The following is a 19700-nucleotide window of genomic DNA, read 5'->3' on the forward strand; positions in this document are numbered from 1 at the left end:
ACAAACATATACAATTTTATATTTGCAAAAAAGGGATTGTAGGAGAAATTTATTATATCGTGTGTGTGTGTGTGTATGTATGTGTATATATATATATATATATATACACATATACACACACACATATGATATAATAAATTTCTCCTACAATCCCTTTTTTGCAAATATAAAATTGTATATGTTTGTTGTTTCTCTATATATACTCATACGATTGTATAACTATATGAACTATTAATAGGTACGCATTGTCTAATGTATATCCAATTTTTAGACCTCCTCCGGACGAAGCGGAAAATTCTGCGAAACTAGTCGAGGAACCCTCCACTTGTACCCCTAGAATGAAACTCCACCATGAGTAACTGTACATACGAATCTGGGGTGTACTAGCTTTTAACATGATATTTCTTCGTGCAATAATTTTCTCTCTTTTTGTTGTGTAAATTTTCTCTATTTTTTGTATTAAAATTTATATAAAATTCTACTTTATACTTTCTGATTTTTAAATATCAAATTTAGTACCGGTATAGTCCAACATCTCTTCTTTGGTATTCTGGTCTGTGAACTGATATAAGGAGATTAACTTGTACAGCTCCCTTCCCATTTCCAGAACCCCCAAATTACCTTTCTCTCCCTTGAATTACTACTGGATGATGGTACACCTTGTATTAACAGTTATCTTTTGTATTGAGGCTATACTTCACAATTTCCTCTGTCCTTAAGCAAGAACTCCTACCACTGGGGGAGCTGCCAGCAGGTAAAAGTAAAAAACACTTTCTGGTACCCTAGACATAAACGGAACATATAACCCTTGCAGTGCAGAGGCAGCCCCACCACAAGGAAGGTTTGGTCCCTGGAGAATCCGGTCTCCTCACCTTTTGTTTGTTTTCGATTCAGGCCAATTGCTCAAGTTGAAAACAAATCAAATACCAGAGTTCCCATGCTACAAGATTGTACTTACTGCTCAGCTGGTTCAGAGGATATGGATTTATTAGTGTCAGTCTTTTCTACCACACTTGCTTCTTCTGTTGGAATGTCCTCTTTCTCCACAACTGGAGCGTCATTTTCAGTTTTGGGGACTTTAGGTGAAGCAACTATTTTTGGTCCCCCACACCCAAAGGGGTTAAAATTGGGATCATTAAACTTATCCCAGTCAAAGTTGTAAGCAGCTTTAGGAACAATAACGTCATCTTCAGTTGGTTTTGGAGGATCCTGCACCTTTGGCTTCTCAGGTACTGTTTCCTTGACCACAGGCGGCTTCTTTGCTGCAGTTTTTACAGGTATTCTCTTTCCTAGTTTTTTAGGTGGCGGCTTACGAGGAGCATCACCACCAAAATCAAATTCTAGCTTCAAAGGCTCCGCTTCATTACCTTTACCTTCTTCTGGGACAGTTTTTTTTGGAGAGTTCTGCAGCTTTGAACCTCCAGTATTAAAGGGATCTATGGAATCAATCTGATCCAGATCAAATTTGTAAGACCCCTTTGGAACTGGTGGCGAGTTGGGAATATCAGCTTGGGATGAATCTGCACCTTCAGTGACAGCAGCTGGTGTTATATCAGCTACAACATCTGCTCCACCATCTTCCTTCTCAGCTGGAACCATATTCTTGTCTTGATCAAGAGTTGTTGTTGGATTTGATGACAAACTCTCCCGGACATCAGTGTTGGCTGTCAGAGGAACAGTGTCATCTAATACTGATTTACCAGAAGTATTTAAACCGTTATCTCCTGGAGGGAACTGTACAATGACTGGAGAATCTGTTACATCTGGACTAGCTCTCAAAGCGGATACATTTTCAGGGGCAATATCGGCACCATCAGTGGCCTCAGACAAGCTTTTAACCTCTAGATCAGCCAGAGGATCTGGGATATTTGTTGGGCCAGAATCCAGTTTCACAGGAGAATTCTGCATCATCTTCGTACTTTTGAATGGATTCATCACATCCAGTTGATCAAAGTCAATGTTATAGCCACCAATGCTTCTTACTGGGGTTTCATCTTCAGTCTGGGTCGGAGGATCATTTGCGACAGTTGTGGTTTCTGTAATTACACTGTTAAAAAAAAAAAAAAAAAAAGGAAAATAAATAAATAAAAAGCAAACACTTAACATAACTAAAAAACACAAGTGGTCTTCACAGTAAGGCAAAGAATGTTTAAAAATAGGAAATAAAGCATATCCCTCTAGGACAGTGATGGCAAACCTTGGCACCCCAGATGCTTTGGAACTACATTTCCCATGATGCTCAAGTACACTGCAGAGTGGATAAGCATCATGGGAAATGTAGTTCCAAAAAATCTGTGGTGCCAAGGTTCGCCATCACTGCTCTAGAGTGTGAACTTGTCTCAATCAAGAGCACCAAGTGTAATTTCTGTCTGCTGCTTCATTACTTCATTGACACCAAGAAAATATATTTGACAGGGGAGAGAGCTCCAGCTGATTGACAGCCTCAGCTCTGTTCCCGTTTGCTGGGGGTAGTCTCTTAACATCCAATCAGCTCAGTTCTCCTCACTGAGCTCTGCGGTGTGCAACTTAAGCTCTCCAGCCCCTTTTTATCCCCCCCCCCCCCCCACCAACTCTGATAACCTCTATAAATTCTGGCCTTTAAACAGATGTAAAGAGGAGAATACTGCACATAAACCAGTATAGAACTGATGTAGGAGGATTTGTTTCATCCCTATCACCTGTGAATAGTACCTGTAAGGATTTAAATGAAAGGAGGGAGTTTTGGGACTTTAAATGAGGCACAATGAATGTACCTCCATCTCTGATTCAGGTAAACAAGAAAAGGTGTGTGGGACTTTGAATAAAGGGTATTGACTTTGAGGTAGAGTGGTTGGTAAACATTTGTGACAATAGTATGAAACCGGTAAAAAAGTAAAAGAGATGGAGGAGCCAGATAGATATATACATGCACACACAGCATGAACCTAATGGATACATCAATACAAATGTGTCAGTTCGGCAGCACATAACTAATGTTGATAAAATGGTATAAATATTGGTACACCATATGCAACAGAGCTGCTGTAAAAACAGAGAAAGATGTACATAAATAATTACACAGTAATCAATGAATTTTGAATTTATAAAAAGTAAATATGGGACAGTGAATAGTTAATGAGTCAGACTTGACTGAACACCCCATGGAAACTCAACACGGAGAAAAGTCTATACTCACAGGTAAGTTAAAGAGGAGCTGCACCTAAAATAAAAAAATATTAAAAGCCAGCAGCTACCAATATTGCAGCTGCTGACTTTTAATAATATCACACTTACCTGTCCCAGGTTCCAGCGATGTCGGCGGCAGATGACGAGCGATCGCTCCTCTCGCTGCAGCCCCCGCCGCCATCCTCTGTCAGGGAATCGGGAAGTGAAGCATGAGGGCTTCACTGCCCGGTTCCCTACTGCGCATGCGCGAGATGCGCTGCGCTTCTCTTATGGTCCCCCGCTGTGTCTCTGGGAACTGTGCGTTTCCCAGAACACAACGGGGGGGGGGGGGGGGGGCGGCGGAGCGATGCGGGGGTCTGCGGCGGTCTGGCCGGAAGTGGGTGCAGTTACCTGGATTATCCAGGTAACTGCACCCCCCTCCCCCCGAAAGGTGCCAATTGTGGCACCGGAGGGGGGGGAGGGATAATACTAGCGGAACTTCCCCTTTAGGGTGAAGAACCGCTTTAAAGCACTGTGCTTGGCTATCATTGAGGAAGATGGAAGCCCAAACTGGTGATCTGTTCTGGAGCCGAGGCAAGGAAACCCACCCTGGCCAAAAATAAAAAATAAAGGAAGAAAAGAAAAAAAGAAACCCATCCACTTTTTTTGGCCAGGGCAGGGTTCCTTGCCTCAGCTACAGAACAGACAACCAGTTTGGGGTTCCCTCTAATACTTACCTGAGCTCCATCTAGATCCAGCGATGTTGCACGAGAGACAGTGGGTACCATTGGTTCCCGCTGCTGTCAAAGTCAGTGAACCAATGAGCAGAGGGGGCAAGCGGAGCTGCGGCTCTGTGTCTGAATGGACAAAGCAGAGGCTCGGCTTGGGTGCCCACATAGCAATCGGCTTGCTGTGGGGGCACTCGGCAGGAGCGCCACCAGGGGACCCGAGAAGGACGCCAGGTTGCTCTGTGAAAAACCATTGCACAGGGCAGGTACAATTATAACATGAAAAAAAAAAAAATCTCATGTTAACATCACTTTAAGAAAATATTACTGATGGAATATAGGAATGTGTGTACATGTAAAAACTCTAATTCAAATGAAAATTGCAGTGCTGCTGTAAGCTGAGGCAGAGATCTCCCTGCCGGTTGTAGTGAAGGAAGGTGGTGTTTGTAAGAGCATTATCAAAGAAAGGCGCTGCTCACCAACTAAGTGCATTAGAATATAGGATGAATGTGGCCTTAGCTAGCACCTTCAAGTTTTGGCCAGGACCCAGGGGCTTGGTCAGATTGCCTCAGTGTGCGGTTTGAAACATGCCGGAGGGCGATTGAGGGGTGGCAAGAGCGGCGCTGGCTGAGGCCATTCATCTACATACTAATGCACTGGGTTGGTGAGCGGCACCCTCTTTGATACATGTAAAGCCCCAGTCTATATGACAGTGCTGTACATGTCAGAAGTAGGGCTGACTATTATTTGGGCGATTATGGTTTTGATTAATTGGATAATGACCATAAAAAAAAAAAAAAAAAAAAAAGTGTGGTGTATAATATTTAACATTTAAAAAGGCAATTTATTCTTATACATCTCCATGGAGTGGTAACTAAATTAACCAACTATATGGTTAGGGAGAATAACAGACAAAAGAGATATACTGTATATACTATTAGAAGGCTGAATCTGGTAAATATTAGGATGATTCAGATCAAAGGTTTTTTGTTTTTTGTTTTTGAATTAATATAAAAACAGGTTTGCCGATTTTCAGACAAAACCCAATATATTATGTATGACAGACTTCTCGTCATAGGCCAACGCCTGCCAAAACAATGTCTTCCTTCAAAAAATAAATTAGAAAAATTTAAATTTTAAAGCAGACCCTAAAGTGGACCTTCCGCTCATTGGAATCCCCCCCCCCTCCGGCGCCACAATTGGCACCTTTCAGGGGGGAGGGGGGTGCAGGTACCTGTACAGTACAGGTATCTGCACCCACTTCCGGGATAGCTCTCTGCGGAAAGGGGCGTAGATTCTGCAGAATCTACGCCCCTTTCCGAAAGTCCCCCGCTGCCTGCTGGGAAACACACAGATCCCAGAGGCAGCGGGTCCATCCTTATTGCGCAGCGCGACTCGCGCATGCGCAGTAGGGAACCGGGAAATGAAGCCGAAAGGCTCCACTTCCTGATTCCCATACCCAAGATGGAGGATGCAGCACCCGAGAGACACGATCGAGAGATCGGCTTCGGGTGCCGACATCGCGGGCGCGCTGGGCGGGTAAGTGTCCTTATTTTAAAAGTCAGCAGCTGCAGTATTTGTAGCTGCTGGCTTTTTAAAAAAAAATTAAAAATAAAGGCGGAATTCCCGGCGGACTCCCGCTTTAAGAACGATTTTCTAATAAAGGTCAAATGGACGTTCATTTTCAACCAGTTAATAGAATAGAAAACTTCTTGGTCAAAGGAAATTTTCAGACGGTGTATGTGGTTTTCATTCAGAAATTTCCATGGGAAAAAAAAAAAAAAAAAAAAAACCCCCCCCCCCAAACAGAATGTTAATGCAAGCAAAATCTTTTAAAATCGCAATCATTCAGCAAACATCTAGGAGCTGCAAGTAACGATTAATTTGTCTGTCGACTAATCTATCGATTATTTTTTCGATTAGTCAACGACTATCCGATTATTTTTTTTATTTTTATTTTTTAATGAATCTAGTGTTTTTTTTTTTTTGATTAGCTAATTAATCCTTTGGATAACCTTGAGTATTGCACTGCATTGGCAGGCAGAGTATTGCACTGCAGAGTATTGGCTGGGTATGGAGGGATGGCCGCTTCCATCCGACCTCTCACCTCCACTGCACAGATCAGTACAGAGAGGGGAGAGAGAAGGTTTGTTTACAAGTGATCGCTCTGTCGGAGCGATCACATTGTAAACGCCTGGGTGTAGAAAGATGGCCGCCGCTTCGGAGCTAGGCTGAAGCCTCTCCTAAGGTCGAGACCGCGGAGCACTCCGCGGATCGCGGCATGTGCGCTCGGATCACGGACCGGTGACGATCCGTTGCGCCCCTAGGGACGGCGGCACGGAGGGGGAGAAGAGAGGGGGACAGCGGCATGAAGGGCAGTGCTAGATACTAAGCATTGCCACCACTGTGACGCATCGATGCCCAGAACGCACGTCGACGTATTTTCTTAGTCGATGTAGTAGATTATGTCGACGCAGCTCTACAAAACATCCATATGTGTATGGGCAGCATAATGCTTGGTTCACACCTATGCAGTTTGCTTTTGATCCTTTTGTGCTGTACTTTTTGAATTTTTTTGTTTTTTGTGGCCAATTTGTTGGGCAGATTAAAAAAAAAAACGCAAATTGCGGAAAAAAACAATATATGCTTTTCTGCAGCTTATCCATTAAAGTCTATTGAAGCAAACAAGCAACAAAAAGCACCGTTATGCATTGAAAAAAAAAATTCCTTGACCCTTTCCAAATACGCAGCGGCTGAAAGAAAAAAAAAAGAAAAAATAACCGCATAGATGTGAACGTTTGAGTAGATAAGAGCAGTGAAAATAAATAGGACATTTGGGCATTTTAACTGACATTAAGCTATATGAAGAGTGTAAGTGAGATATAAATCTTTAATATTAAAGTAGCACTAAAAGCTGAGACTTTTGATAATTTTAAATATAATGCACAATACTGGTAAAAGTTTACTTTAAATTTGTAATGCCTTATATTTCCTCCATCTAATCAGCCTCCACCTACTCTGGGTTCAGATGCCGATATTCCCTGCACAGAATCTTTAAAGTGCTTTTTTTATTTATTTATTATTATTTTTTTAAACACATGTTATACTTACCTGCTCTGTGTAATGGTTTTGCACAGAGCAACCCAGATTCTCCTCTTCTGGGGTCCCCCCACTGATACTTCTGACTCCAGAGTGGACCAATATCAAGCTGCAAAGTATAGTATAGAGTGCCCCCATAGTAAAGTTAGAAAGAAGAAAATTTTTTTTTTTTTTTAAAAACCACTCATGTCCTGCCCAAGACTACATGTCCCATGAGGCATTGCTCCTCACACATTCACAAGTTCTCAGGCACTTACTGACATGTATGGACGGTGTACTGAGCAGTATGTGTGCTGCACTGCATTTCCAGATATGTAAATAATGCATTCTGTATGCAGGCCAACTAATCGGCTGATCGATATGAAAATAGTTGTCAACTATTTTCTTTAAGGCATAAGTTGTTGATCGATTAGTCGTTTCGGCCCCAGTCGGTCTCCAAAAAAAGGTTTTTTTTACCAGGATTATGGTCTAAGTTATGTTGGTACAGTGCCAGCAGCCACCTTAGGATAGGTCAATACCTCCGAGATGTCCACCATGTTCTAAAAAGGTCTTATGTTAGCCATTTTGAGCACTTGTCATGTATGAGGTAATTTGATTAGGACTGGCTGTTAAACTTTAGGATTGGATGCATAGGTCAATACTTTTTGTAATTGAACATCAATTGACCAATGGCGTGTTGGCTTACTTACAACCTAATTTGATGTAAAGTTCTTTTAAAAGTCATGGACGTTGTAATTGCTCAGAGCAGGCCAAGACTGAATATATGCATAGGAATTAATAAACTTGTACAATTTGGAGCTAATCCTGCCCGAGGATGAGGCTATTGGAAATTACAAACACTTGAAACTATTGGGGGAAGTTTCCCCTTTAACCGCTTCCCGACCGCCTCACACCGATTTAAGAAGTCGGCAGAAGGGCACATACAGGCAGAATCACGTACCTGTACATTGCCCTTTAAGAGGCGGCGGGGAGGCACGAGCGATGCCGGCAGAGTCCAGTCGAGGGTCCCGCGGACTATCGCTTCACGGAGAGGAAGAACAGGGCGATGTTAAAGTAAACAAGCATCTCCCTGTTCTGCTTAGCCAAAGTGACACCGATCTCTGCTCCCTGTGATTGGAGCAGAGATCAGTGATCTATAAAACACTGCCACGCCCCCCACAGTTAGCAACACGGCCCTACACTGCCACCTAGTGGTTAACCCCTTCACTGCCAGTGTCATTTACACAGGAATCAGTGGATTTGTATATCACAGATTGCTGTATAAATGACAATAGTGTCAGAAATGTCCGATATGAAGTCGCAATCATGATAAAAATCGCTAAAGATATAAAAAAAAAAAAAAAAAGCCAAACTATACTCTTGTAAATACTATAACTTTCGGGCAAACCAATCACTTATTGCGATTTTTTTTTTAATCAAAAATATGAAGAATACATATCGGCCTAAACTGAGGGGGAAAAAAATAAATAATTTTGGGGGGATATTATAGCAAAAAGTAAAAAAAAAAAAATGCATTTCTCAAAATTGCTTTTTGCTTATAGCTCAAAACACAAAAACCGCAAGGGTGATCAAATACCACCAAAAGAAAGCTCTGTGTGTGGGAGCCATGTTGCATGACCGTGCAATTGTCAGTTAAAGCGATGCAGTACCGAATCGCAAATAGTGCTCTGGTCAGGAAGGGGGTAAATTCTTCCGGGGCTGAAATGGTTAACATACCTTAAAAAAATTTGCAGATCTATTCAGCTAGTCTTGTGGCTCCAGGAAGAAAATCAATTTGGCCTGAACTGCAGTTTCAGTGAAAGAACGTCTTGACTAGAGATTAGGGCTGCAACTAACGGTTATTTTCATAATCGATTAGCTGGCCGATTATTGTTTTGATTAATCAAAATTGATGTTTATTTTCAACCACAGTGACCGGACAATTTGGAAATAGAAAACTGCTCAAAGGAATTTTCAGACAGTGTATGTGGTTTTCATCCAGAAATTACACTAAATTTTAAAAACAGGATGTTAAAAACAAGTGAAAATTTCAAACAAAATTCTTTCATTCAGCGAATGTACAAAGATTTTTCGTCTGAATATTCTCATCTGAAAAATTGATCGGTGTGGCCAGCATAAGGCTCAGTACACACCTATGCAGTTTGCTTTTGATCCGTTTCTGCCATGCGTTTTGATTTTTGCACACATGATTTTACTGCAATTTGCATTTTTTTGGGGCAGATTAAAAAACACAAATTGCTGCAAAAACACATTACATGCTTTTCTGCAGCTTTTCCATTGAAGTATAATGAACCAATAAAGCACCATTTTGTGTTAAAAGTCCCTGACACTTTCTGATGTGAACGTGTCCCATAGGAAACCATGCAAATGAACTGTAGCGCATTTCTGCAAAAAGCACCAATAAACACATAGATGTGAAGCAGATCTAAGACATTTAGTAACATAATGGGGTTAAAAAAAAAAAAAAAAAAAAAAAAAAAAAAAGCAGATAACCACTACTGTAAGGAGTTCATTTTTTTACTGTAGGACAGTGAAAGTAATATTTACAGCAGTGATTATTTGCTTTTTGTACTATAAAGGGCTCATTTTAGTTTTTTAACCCCATTATGTTACTGGCCGATTAATTGATTATAAAATTAATCGATTATTATTTTCATAATCGATTAGTAATCAATTAGTTGTTTCAGCCCTACTAGAGATCAATTGATACACTAAGTTTTCACATCATGTCTGTAGCACCCTAGGGGTTAGGTTTTTTGTTAGTGTAGGTATATTTCCAGGCTTGGGTGGCAGCAAAGCCATTCTGTCTTGATCTGGGTTGAGAAGACATTCTAAGGCAGCATCACTGAGACCTCCCACTTCTTTCCAGAACATTCTGGAAAGGAAAGAGGAGAGGGGAGGTGGTGCTGCCTGGAGTGTTCTGAGGCACCCTGACCAATCCCCAATCTAAACTAGCAGGGGGAAGGCCTCCTTAAATACACAAGGTCAGCCCTGTCAGGGGAGGGATAGTTTGGGTGCAAGCTGGAGTGCTAGGCTGTGGTGGCCTTTGAGGAGAGCTGCTTAGGTGGGGAAAGGGCCTGGGCGCGGACAGGACCCTCAAGACACACGGAGGTGTTCTGAACAGGTGGCATGGGAGCAAAGAGGACAGCAGGAGAGCACTGCCGGGCAAGTCTCCAGGAGGAAATGAGGGCAGGAAAGGAGGGCCTGAAGAGGTGGGGCTGAGATTAGTAGCCACAAGGACAACTAGAATTGGGACTACCTACCTTAGGGGCCTGAGTTTCCTGCCTGCAAAGGGCATTTAGGGCACTTTTACTGCACTTAGTTTGGCGTGCCTTGTTCTTCTACTTGTTTTCCAGACTTTGCTTCAACTCTCAAGGGAGCTGCCGCTGGGGCAAAGAACTGACCCCCTTCTTTAATTGCTGGGACTATTATTTATTAGTATTTTTTTTATCAACCAATCTAGACTGCTGCTATTATTGATATATTGTTTGGTTGGTTCTTGCGCCATCTTTTCCTTTTCTGTTCCATACTACAGACTTACCTTTTCTGTGTTTGGTGTGTTGAAACTTGTTTGTGTTGCTGATCCCTAGCCACTGCAGGTATCTGACGCTTTGGGTGTGTTAATACCTTCTCGGGAGCTTTAAAACTTCAGCCAGTGATTACCTGCAGTGGTCATGGCTAGATGCAGGCAGACTGCGCCCAGCCACACGTACCGTTTCCCCAAAAATAAGACCTAGCGTGATTGTCGGTGATGGCTGCAATATACAGGGACTGCTGAGGGAGTGCCCACTGCTGAGCTCTGAGGAAGAAGGATTGGTCCCTTCGAAACATGTCAGCTGGTAGTGAGTTGCGTGAGCTCCTCTGTGACCTCTGGAGAGTCCTGCTCGTCTGTTACTAGATGCTGCCATTTGATGACTACTTTTATTGCAAGATATTACATAATTGTTTGCAAGCAGCTTTCTTTTTATGTTCTTAATAAATACATATCCAAAGGATAATGCGCAAGGCTGGTGCGCTCTCTTTTCTCCCTTTGGCTGCAATATAAGCCCTACCCCCCCAAATAAGCCCTAGTTAAAGTCCTTGTAGGACTTATTTTCAGGGAAACAGGGTAGGGCTTATATTGCAGCCATCACCAACAATCACTCTAGGTCTTATTTTGGGGGAAACAGGGTAGTTGCTGGCTGTGTGAACAGGCTGAGTGGTCGCAGCTCTTCGCATGCACCTGTCATTCCAGAAGTGGGAATCTGCAGATGTCTGCCGCTAGAACTCGCAGGATGTTTTAATCATCCATGTGAAAGAATCCTTAAAGATAAAATAAGACAGACAACTTTTGCTGCGGCTTTAATCCAGAGATTTTCCTCACAGTCCTTTATTTTTGCCACTAGATGTCCCTAGTCTGATAGCCAGCATCATTCAACCCACTTCTGCTGAGTCCAGGTCATCCTTGACCCGCCCCAACCTGTGACTAGACAGAGAAAGGAGAAGCAGGCCAGTGATTAACTCATCTCTCTTATACCCTGCTTTCTCCTCCTATCAGAATGCTTCTTACAAACACATGAACTGATTGGTTCCTTGTGCTCTACAACAGCGGTTCCCAACTATTTGGTGTCAGGGACCGGTTTCATGGCAACCAAGTGGTCCGCCAGAAAAAAAAAAAAAAAAGCCAGCAGCTACAAATACTGCAGCTGCTGACTTAATGTATGGACACTTACCTGTCCAGGGAGCCTGCTATGTCGGCAGCCGGAGCCATCTGTCCTTCGACTCTCGGCTGCTGCCAACCTCGGTAAGGGAAGCGGGAAGTGAAGCCATGTTGCTTCATTTCCTTGTTCCCTACTGCGCATGTGCGAGACGCGCTGCACGTCCTCACTGGTCCCTGCTGTGTTCTGGGACCTGCATGTCTCACAGAATACAGCAGGGGAGGACAGAGTAAGGACCAGAAGTGGCTTAGCTCACTGCAAATGCCATGGAGATGCATGCCAAGAAGTGGGAGAAAATATCTGTATTAGACAGGCATCTGCTCCCTCCTGCCCCCTGAAAGGTGCCAAATGTGACACCAGAGGGGAGGATAGGAATCCAAAAAGAGGAAGTTCCATTTTTGGGTGGAATGCCACTTTAAGGGTGAAAATCAGTGCTAGCTGGTCCTGGGAGTGATATTCTGCAAGCAAGTTTTGTCCTAGAGGAAGAGGGGAAGTGTATATACTGGAGATGTATATAGTTCTCAAGTGCCTGTATCTGTTCTACAAGCAACTGGGCATCTCATAATTACCTTACCCCCATCCAAGTTGAATTCTCCAAATAAAAATAAAATGCAAGGACCGTTTTCTGTCTGAGTGACTGAAAATTGTGTGCCTGGCTGGGCGACAGATGGAACCACAACTACCAGCAGCCCTTATGGGGTACCACTACATGTCGTTCTCACTAGCTAGACCGATCAAGTCATCTGAATGCTCCCAAGTTTTAAGCAGATTTTAAATATATTTTTGGGACTGCTCCAATATACAACCCTATTGCCAGAATGTGATTTGTTGTGCCAGATCACTTGCTACCATTCCACCCACTCCTTCCATAAAATGCTTCCTATTAAGACTGGTTGGTAATTTAGCCCTGACTCTAGCAATTAGTACATTGCTTAACTTACTGTTCTTAGGCAGAAAGCCCATCCGATCCTGGAAAAAAAAAAAAAAAAAAAACAAACAAACAATGCACCCAAAGTACAAGCCTTGAAAACCTTAAAATTAATGTGGCCTTAACCTTTTATAAATCTACCTATGCCAACAGAAGTGTATCTTCCAAGTTTGACAGTCTGGGGCTGTTGGTCAAATTCCACTACTACATGTTGTGAATATGAATAGGGTCTTGTTTATATAGCACCTTGTTACAGGGCTGATCGTTGACCCATACATAGCCTGGTTTGCTGGAGATAAGACAAGTATTTGGCGCAAATCAAAGATATTAGGTTCCCACTAGAGGAAAAAGTCTATAAAAGTACATATAATAGTGAGTGCAAAAGATGCACTACTTTGTCAAGTCCAAAAAAGGAAATTAAATGTTCTTTACTTCGTGAGGAGAGGGGGGGGGGGAGGGATGGAAAGGGGGGATGGATCCGCATACAGGGCTGCCACCTTGAAAGAGCTGAAACTTAAGCTCCTGGATTGCTGCAGATAAAAAGGAGACAAAAAAGAGAGAGAGGGGCGCCTCTGGGTGCAGATTTTTCAAAAGGTTTTATTGTCAGTGTAAAAAAAACAAAATTTTGCACTCACATTTAGTAGGCAAAAAGTAGGCATTAAACACAGAGGGTTATCTGGTGTATCTGATTTTTGAGCGTCAGCCAGTGATCCGGTCCACATCTGTCATCTCGTTGTTCCTGTTCCTCTCACATAAGGTCCACTACAGGTGTTTTTAAGAAGCAGCTGGCTTATGGTGGACGCAAGAATGACCCCATTTTAGAAAGTAGACACCCCAAGCTATTTGCCGAGAGGCATGTTGAGTCCATGGAATATTTTATATTTTGCCACAAGTTGCGGGAAAATTACAAACTTTTTTTTTATTTTATTTTTTCAAAGTTGTCACTAAATGATATATTGCTCACGCATGCCATGGGCATATGTGAAATGACACCCCAAAATAAATTCTGCTGCTTCTCCTGAGTACGGGGATACCACATATGTGGGACTTTTTGGGAGCCTAGCCGCGTACGGGGCCCCGAAAACCAAGCACCGCCTTCAGGCTTTCTAAGGGCGTTACAGTTTTGAAGGCCATAAAATGCCAAGATGGCACAAACCCCCCCCCCCCCCCAATGACCCCATTTTGGAAAGTAGACACCCCTAAATTTAGGGGTACACTAGTGAGACTAGGTAATAAATGGCGGGTGCCCTGAAACTATAAAAAAATAACTAACCAACCAGCGTCACCTGTAACAGTTATATGGTGATCACTGGTGAAAGGGTTAACTAGGGGGCAATCAGGGGGCTTTATGTGGTAGTATATGGGGGTCCCTGGCGCTATAAAAAGCTGCGGCAAACCTAAATACCTACCTGCCTAACTAGCGTCACCTGTGACACTAATACAGCGATCAGAAAAATGATCGCTTATTAGGCTGGGTTCACACTGGAGCGATGCAGGAACGACATGAATCCGCGGCGGGTTCCCGCATCACATGCCTCCCGGCGGCAGTTCACACTGCCCTATGCGAACTGCTGGGAGTGTCAGTGAAATGTTAATGACACCCCCAGATCAGTTCGCATATCGCAGTGCGATCTGCAAACTCGGATCGCATGGTGTGAACACCCATGCGATCCGATTCTGCTGCGGACCAAAAAAAGGGTCCCGTGCGAATTTGCGGCGGGTGCGGCGAATGGCTGAACTCGAATCGCACAGAGATCGGATGCGATTTGCACTGCAGTGCGGTGCGAATCACATCCGTTCTCATAAACCGCTGCAATGTGAACCCAGCCTTAGTGACACTGGCGACGGGGGGTGATCACGGGGTTAAACCTTTATTGGGGGGGTTAGGGGGGTACATTAGAACTAAAGGGGGCTAACCCCAACTACCCTAACAGTTATTACAGTCACAAATGACACCAATGCAAAAAAAAAAAAAAAAAAAAAATAATTAAAAATAAAAATGCAATTGGTGTCACTGACTGGGGGGGCAGGGGTAATCGGGGGGTAAAGGGGGGGTGTGAGTGTCCCTGGCATGTTCTACTGTGAAGTGTTGTGTTGGTGCAACTCACCAATCCTCTCTCCTCGGTGCCGGAACGAAAAATACCGTCACGGAGGAGAGATTACATCACTTCCTCTCCTGTGTTTACATTACAGGAGAGGAAGTGATGCAATGCTTCACTCCCATTCGTCAGGAGCGATCGCGAGGTGGTGGCCATGAATGAATGGCCGCCCCCTCATCCCGGATCGCTCCTGCACGGATACAGACCGCCGCTGGCACCGGGGGGGGGCCCTATCGGGCCCCCCACCCGCGGGAAGGCAGGGACGTACAGGTACGCCCATATGCCTGCCCGTGCCATTCTGTCGACGTACATCGTCGTGCGGCGGTCGGCAAGTGGTTAAACTCCTTCATTTTCGGGACAGAGATATTGTGATGAGGGAGGCCAGGGCCCAGGGTGAACTCCGCTTTGAAAATGCAAAGCTCCCTATCTCCCCAGGCTATTCGCGGTAAACCCAGAAGCAGAGGAAATCCTTTGACGCTGTAAGGAGGGAGGCTCCGTTCCCATATTAAATGCAGCATGCTTTTCCCAGCCAGGCTGAGGGTTGAAGATGGGGAATCTGTTTGGTTCTTCACCTCCCCAGAGGAGGCCTCCGGATGGATCGACACTCCCACCTAGCCAAGTACCCTACTGGATTGCCCGCTTGAGCAGGCCATTGTCCTCATTTGCTGCTTTTCTCCCTGGTACCCTTCTCTACACATTGGCCTGGGTCCCCTTACTGGGCTCTGCTACACTCTGCACATTGCGGTCCCCACTTCTGTGCCCAGAAGGCCAAGAAGCCAAGTCTCAGAATACCCTTTAAGACTTTACTGCTGAGAGATGGCTCCTAGTGTGCAAACTACCTCTTCGCTAACACCCCCCCCGCAGTCTCCTCCCCCCCCCCCCCCCCCATCCTGGACCCAGGCCCACTACAAATGTGACTGCATATATTTAGCTACTACTATCCCTACGTTAGGGAATCCACCCCATAGCCGCTATAGCCACCAGTGGCCTTCGAGACGTGCCTCTTATACATTAGCCCGAACAAAGCCCCTTGGCTCAGATCACCCATTGAGCACCACTGTATACCCACCCTTTTGTAGAACGATGACGCGCCTCGGCCCCCACTGCTATGGCTGACTGAGGCCATCTCCTGTGGTAAAGGCTGAAATATTTTGATTAACTTTAAAATGTTATTGTTTAAGACTGAACCCCTGGCAATAGCTGGGAGCCTGCACCCACTTTTTCTGATCCGGTCTTCAGCAAGAGACCAGATGGAATATCTAACCGCTGAAATGCGGATGCCATTTTACACACATTCTCCCATAACAGGCGTAATTGCATTTGTTCCAAGTTGGGATCCTAAGCCTCCAAGGTTGGGGCTGGGGTTGGGGTTGGGTTTGATCTGTTATGTTTAGTTCTTGTATTTTTTCACAAGCGATGTAAACATGTATGTTACTGGATACATGAGGTGCCACGTCTTGACCCGCACAATGGTCCAGACTTTGCATCTGACCTTGGGTAGAGGCCCACAGCTTAAAAAAAAATGTACCATTAGATTATGACTGACTTTACTATTGTCTCATGGAACACCAGGGGCTTGAACTCTTCAGTTAAGGGGTCATTAGTGTTTCAATTTCTTAAAACCTACTATCCCCAAATATGTATATTACAGGAAACCCACTTGATAGGCAGCAAGCTTTTGAGAGTCTTAGACGGCCCTGGGTGGGACATCAATACCACTGATGCAGACACTGATGTCTGGAGATGGCGTAACCCCTCTGAGGGCCTATACATGCCACTCAGCCTCGCACAAGACCTTCAGAGGTAGTTGCCTCTCTAGATGCCGAAAAAGCCTTAGACTCGCTTGAGTGGCGCTACCTCTGGGCGGTCCTTCATAAATTCGGGTTTTGTCCTTGTTTTATCAGCTGGGTCTAGATGCTATACCACAACCCTACGGTCCGTATACGAATAAATACACTAGCCATGCCATTTCCCCCGTCTAGGGGCACCAGACTGGGATGCCCACTATCCCCTGGATTATTTGCGCTAGCCAGGGAACCCATGGTAGATCGCATCAGATCTTCCCCTTTAGTAAAGGGAATCTAAGCCGGTGTAATAACAGATAAAATATCCTTATATGCCGATGATACCCTCTTTCTTCAAGACATCGCCTCCCTCCCACCAGTGCTCCAGATAGACGAATGTGGCTCATTCTCGGGCATTAAAGTTAATTGGGGGAAATTTTTTTTTGCTAAACGCGTCGTGCCATCACCCATCAACAGGTACCCCCCCCTAAACTGGTCATCTGAATTTAAATACCTAGGAGTAGGACTCCGCTAGCGTCATACCACAAGTTGAATCTTCAACCTTTACTAAAACAGGTCTCACAGAAATGTGCAGCCTGGAGGACCCTTCCCCTATCACCAGTAAACCTAGTTAAGATGATCTATTTCCCCAAATTCCTATACCGTTTTCAAAGCGCCCCTCTGTGCCCCCAGCATTGGTCGCCAAAATAAAAAAGTATATCTTCCTTTGTTTGGAATGGTAAACCCCCACGGCTGCCCATTGCCACCCTTCAGTTGCCTGTTACCCAGGGAGGCTTATCCCTGCCAGACTTTCAGATCTACTTCTGGGCGGCTGTCCTGGTGACGGTCAGATGGTGGGTCTCCCAACCACGGGACAACACGGCAGTGACCCTGGAGGCAGCCATAATGGGTCCATATTCCTCCCTTAGCAATGTGGCATTTAGGGGGTCAAGATCTCACCCTGGTATTATGGAGCTGTTGTGCACAACCATTAATATATGGAATAAGGCCAGGGCACATTTTAGCTCCCCTGAGACATTCTCCCCACATTCCTCTTTGGGGAGATCCCAACCTATCACACTTGAATACAGGTCCGGACCCCCAAATCTGGGCGAAAAAAAAAGGGTATAGTCAAGTTGAAACATAGTGACAGGGGGGGGTAAACAGAACTGTCTCCGGTTTAAAAAAAGGCCTACTCCCTGCCGGGATGGATGCCGTTTCGGTATTACCAACTTCGCCATGCGTATAAGAAACTCCCCCCAATGCAGCTCGTACTGAAAGCAGACTCTGGAGGGACTACTTACTGCCAAGACCATAGATAAACCCCCCCCCCCCCCCCTACTTTACTTCCACGTATCTATAGCTCCATTGAAGAAACATGAAAAAAAACCTTGGCAAAATGCAAGTTAGACATCCCAGACCTGTCAGAGGAAGAATGGGAAGCACGTGTACCTTCCTTTGTCACCAACATGATCTCGGCAAAAGACATATTCATGCAGGTCAAGTTCCTTCACAGAGCCTAACAATTATGAATCCTAACAATCCGGTGGCCTGCCCTAGATGTGAACAGTGCTCCGCCTCATTCTTTCATACGACATGGTCATGTCCCCGCCTGGGAGACTATTGGTCAGAGATAGCTGGTACCCTTAGTCCAGTTACCTCCCTGGAGCTGGAAACAGACCCCAAAATGATGCTGCTAAATGTTTTTGATTCCAGAATAAGGGGAAATATACTAGACTGTTTCTGAGTTACACTACTTTTTATGCCCACAGAGAGATCTTCCTACATTGGAAGGATGCTGCACCTCCCGGGGTGTCATGGCACCTGACACTAAACTCGGTGTTGCCACAGTATAAGCTTATTTATGCCAATCGCAACTGCCCTGGCAAATTTGACAAAATATGTTTGGGATGGATAGATGCCTGGGGCACAGAAATGGCAGAAAAATCTCACTGCTGGACATGCTCCCAAACAGTGCTCCATTGCTATGCTCCATTGTCTAATCACGGTTTGAACTGAGTGAACTTAGTATAGTATAGAAGGCCCCTCCTTTGTTCCCGTTGTAACGTTGCAGATTCTGGGTTTTGGGAAAACCACACTTTTTTAATTTTTTTTTTGTGCTTTTGAAAAAAAGTTAAAAATTTTACTAATAAACATGGCTTTATATCCAGAATAGATTTTTTTCAATATATACCTCCACGAAATTGATTTTCCTACCCGTAGGAGAGTTTAATAAATGCAAAGGATTGAACACATGCAGATAGAGTTTGGGATGTTTCATCTCTTAAAGCGGTAGTAAACTGCTGCACATTTTTGTGGTACCCTGCAAGGTAAGGTCATAATGTGCTAGTATGCATTGTATACCAACACATTATGTTAAACTTACCTTAAAATGAAGCCCTTCCAGAGCTGAGATGTCAGAACTCAGGCACTCCCATCTTCACGGACTCCAGCTGTGCGACTGGCCAGAACTGCAGTGACACCACTCCCACGCATGCATGCAGAGCCACAGTTTACAGCATAGGGCTCTGAAGGAATGGCCACCTGCATGTTCCAATGAGGTCACCGGCTGCATGTACAGTAAATACATCCCCTAAACAGTGCACATTTAGGAGACACCTAGACTTTACCTGCTTTTACCTGTAGGTAAGACTTTTAATATAGGCAAAGTCAGACTGGAGTTTACTCCCACTTAAAAAAAAAAAAAAAAAAAAAAAAAAAAAAAGTGTAGAAGTAGAACTTCGTTCTGCACTCGTGGCCCAGATTCGCTGAACCAGGCCAAACTCTGGAGTGATCGATTTTAATGTTTGGGTCCAGCCTGATCCATAGCACATTGCTGAGAGCCCGAGGCAGCTGCTCCCACAGAACACAGCGTTGACATGAGTACTCCCCCCTTTTATTCCCATACTTTTCTTTTGAAGACAGATTCTATATTTGAACTACAAAATTTCCTTACCTCTTGACAAACCCTAGCTCCATCCAACTGCCAAAACAATTACAAGGAGATAAACATTATATATTTTCCATAATTGACAACGGCTGAGGAGCTGTCACTGCTCAGTTTTAAAACATGTGCAAGCTTCAGGACTGTTCCCTGCTACAGCAAGTCCCAGACTTAGAAAACCAAGTACACAGCCAGTGAAGTCATGGATCCTGCCCTCCATGGCATGAACCAGCTTTCTGTACTCAATCCCTTTCAGGAGGCTTTGAAGGGATAGTCT

The 19700-nt window shown here is 44.3% G+C and overlaps 1 protein-coding gene across 1 annotated transcript in view; it reads right to left on the reverse strand.

Moving 5' to 3' along the window:
• The window catches only part of TACC3 (transforming acidic coiled-coil containing protein 3), a 95298-nt gene that overhangs the window by 54295 nt on the left and 21303 nt on the right, over positions 1-19700 (reverse strand). Inside the window, exon 4 of the mRNA XM_077477930.1 lies at positions 959-2047. Coding sequence (XP_077334056.1) covers positions 959-2047 — 1089 coding nt within the window. The remainder of the gene's footprint in view (positions 1-958; positions 2048-19700) is intronic.

The sequence above is a fragment of the Lithobates pipiens genome, unplaced genomic scaffold (assembly GCF_037356315.1).
Source record: "Lithobates pipiens isolate NorthernLeopardFrog02 unplaced genomic scaffold, aLitPip1_a1.2 Scaffold_13, whole genome shotgun sequence".
In the NCBI taxonomy this organism is placed as follows: domain Eukaryota; kingdom Metazoa; phylum Chordata; class Amphibia; order Anura; family Ranidae; genus Lithobates; species Lithobates pipiens.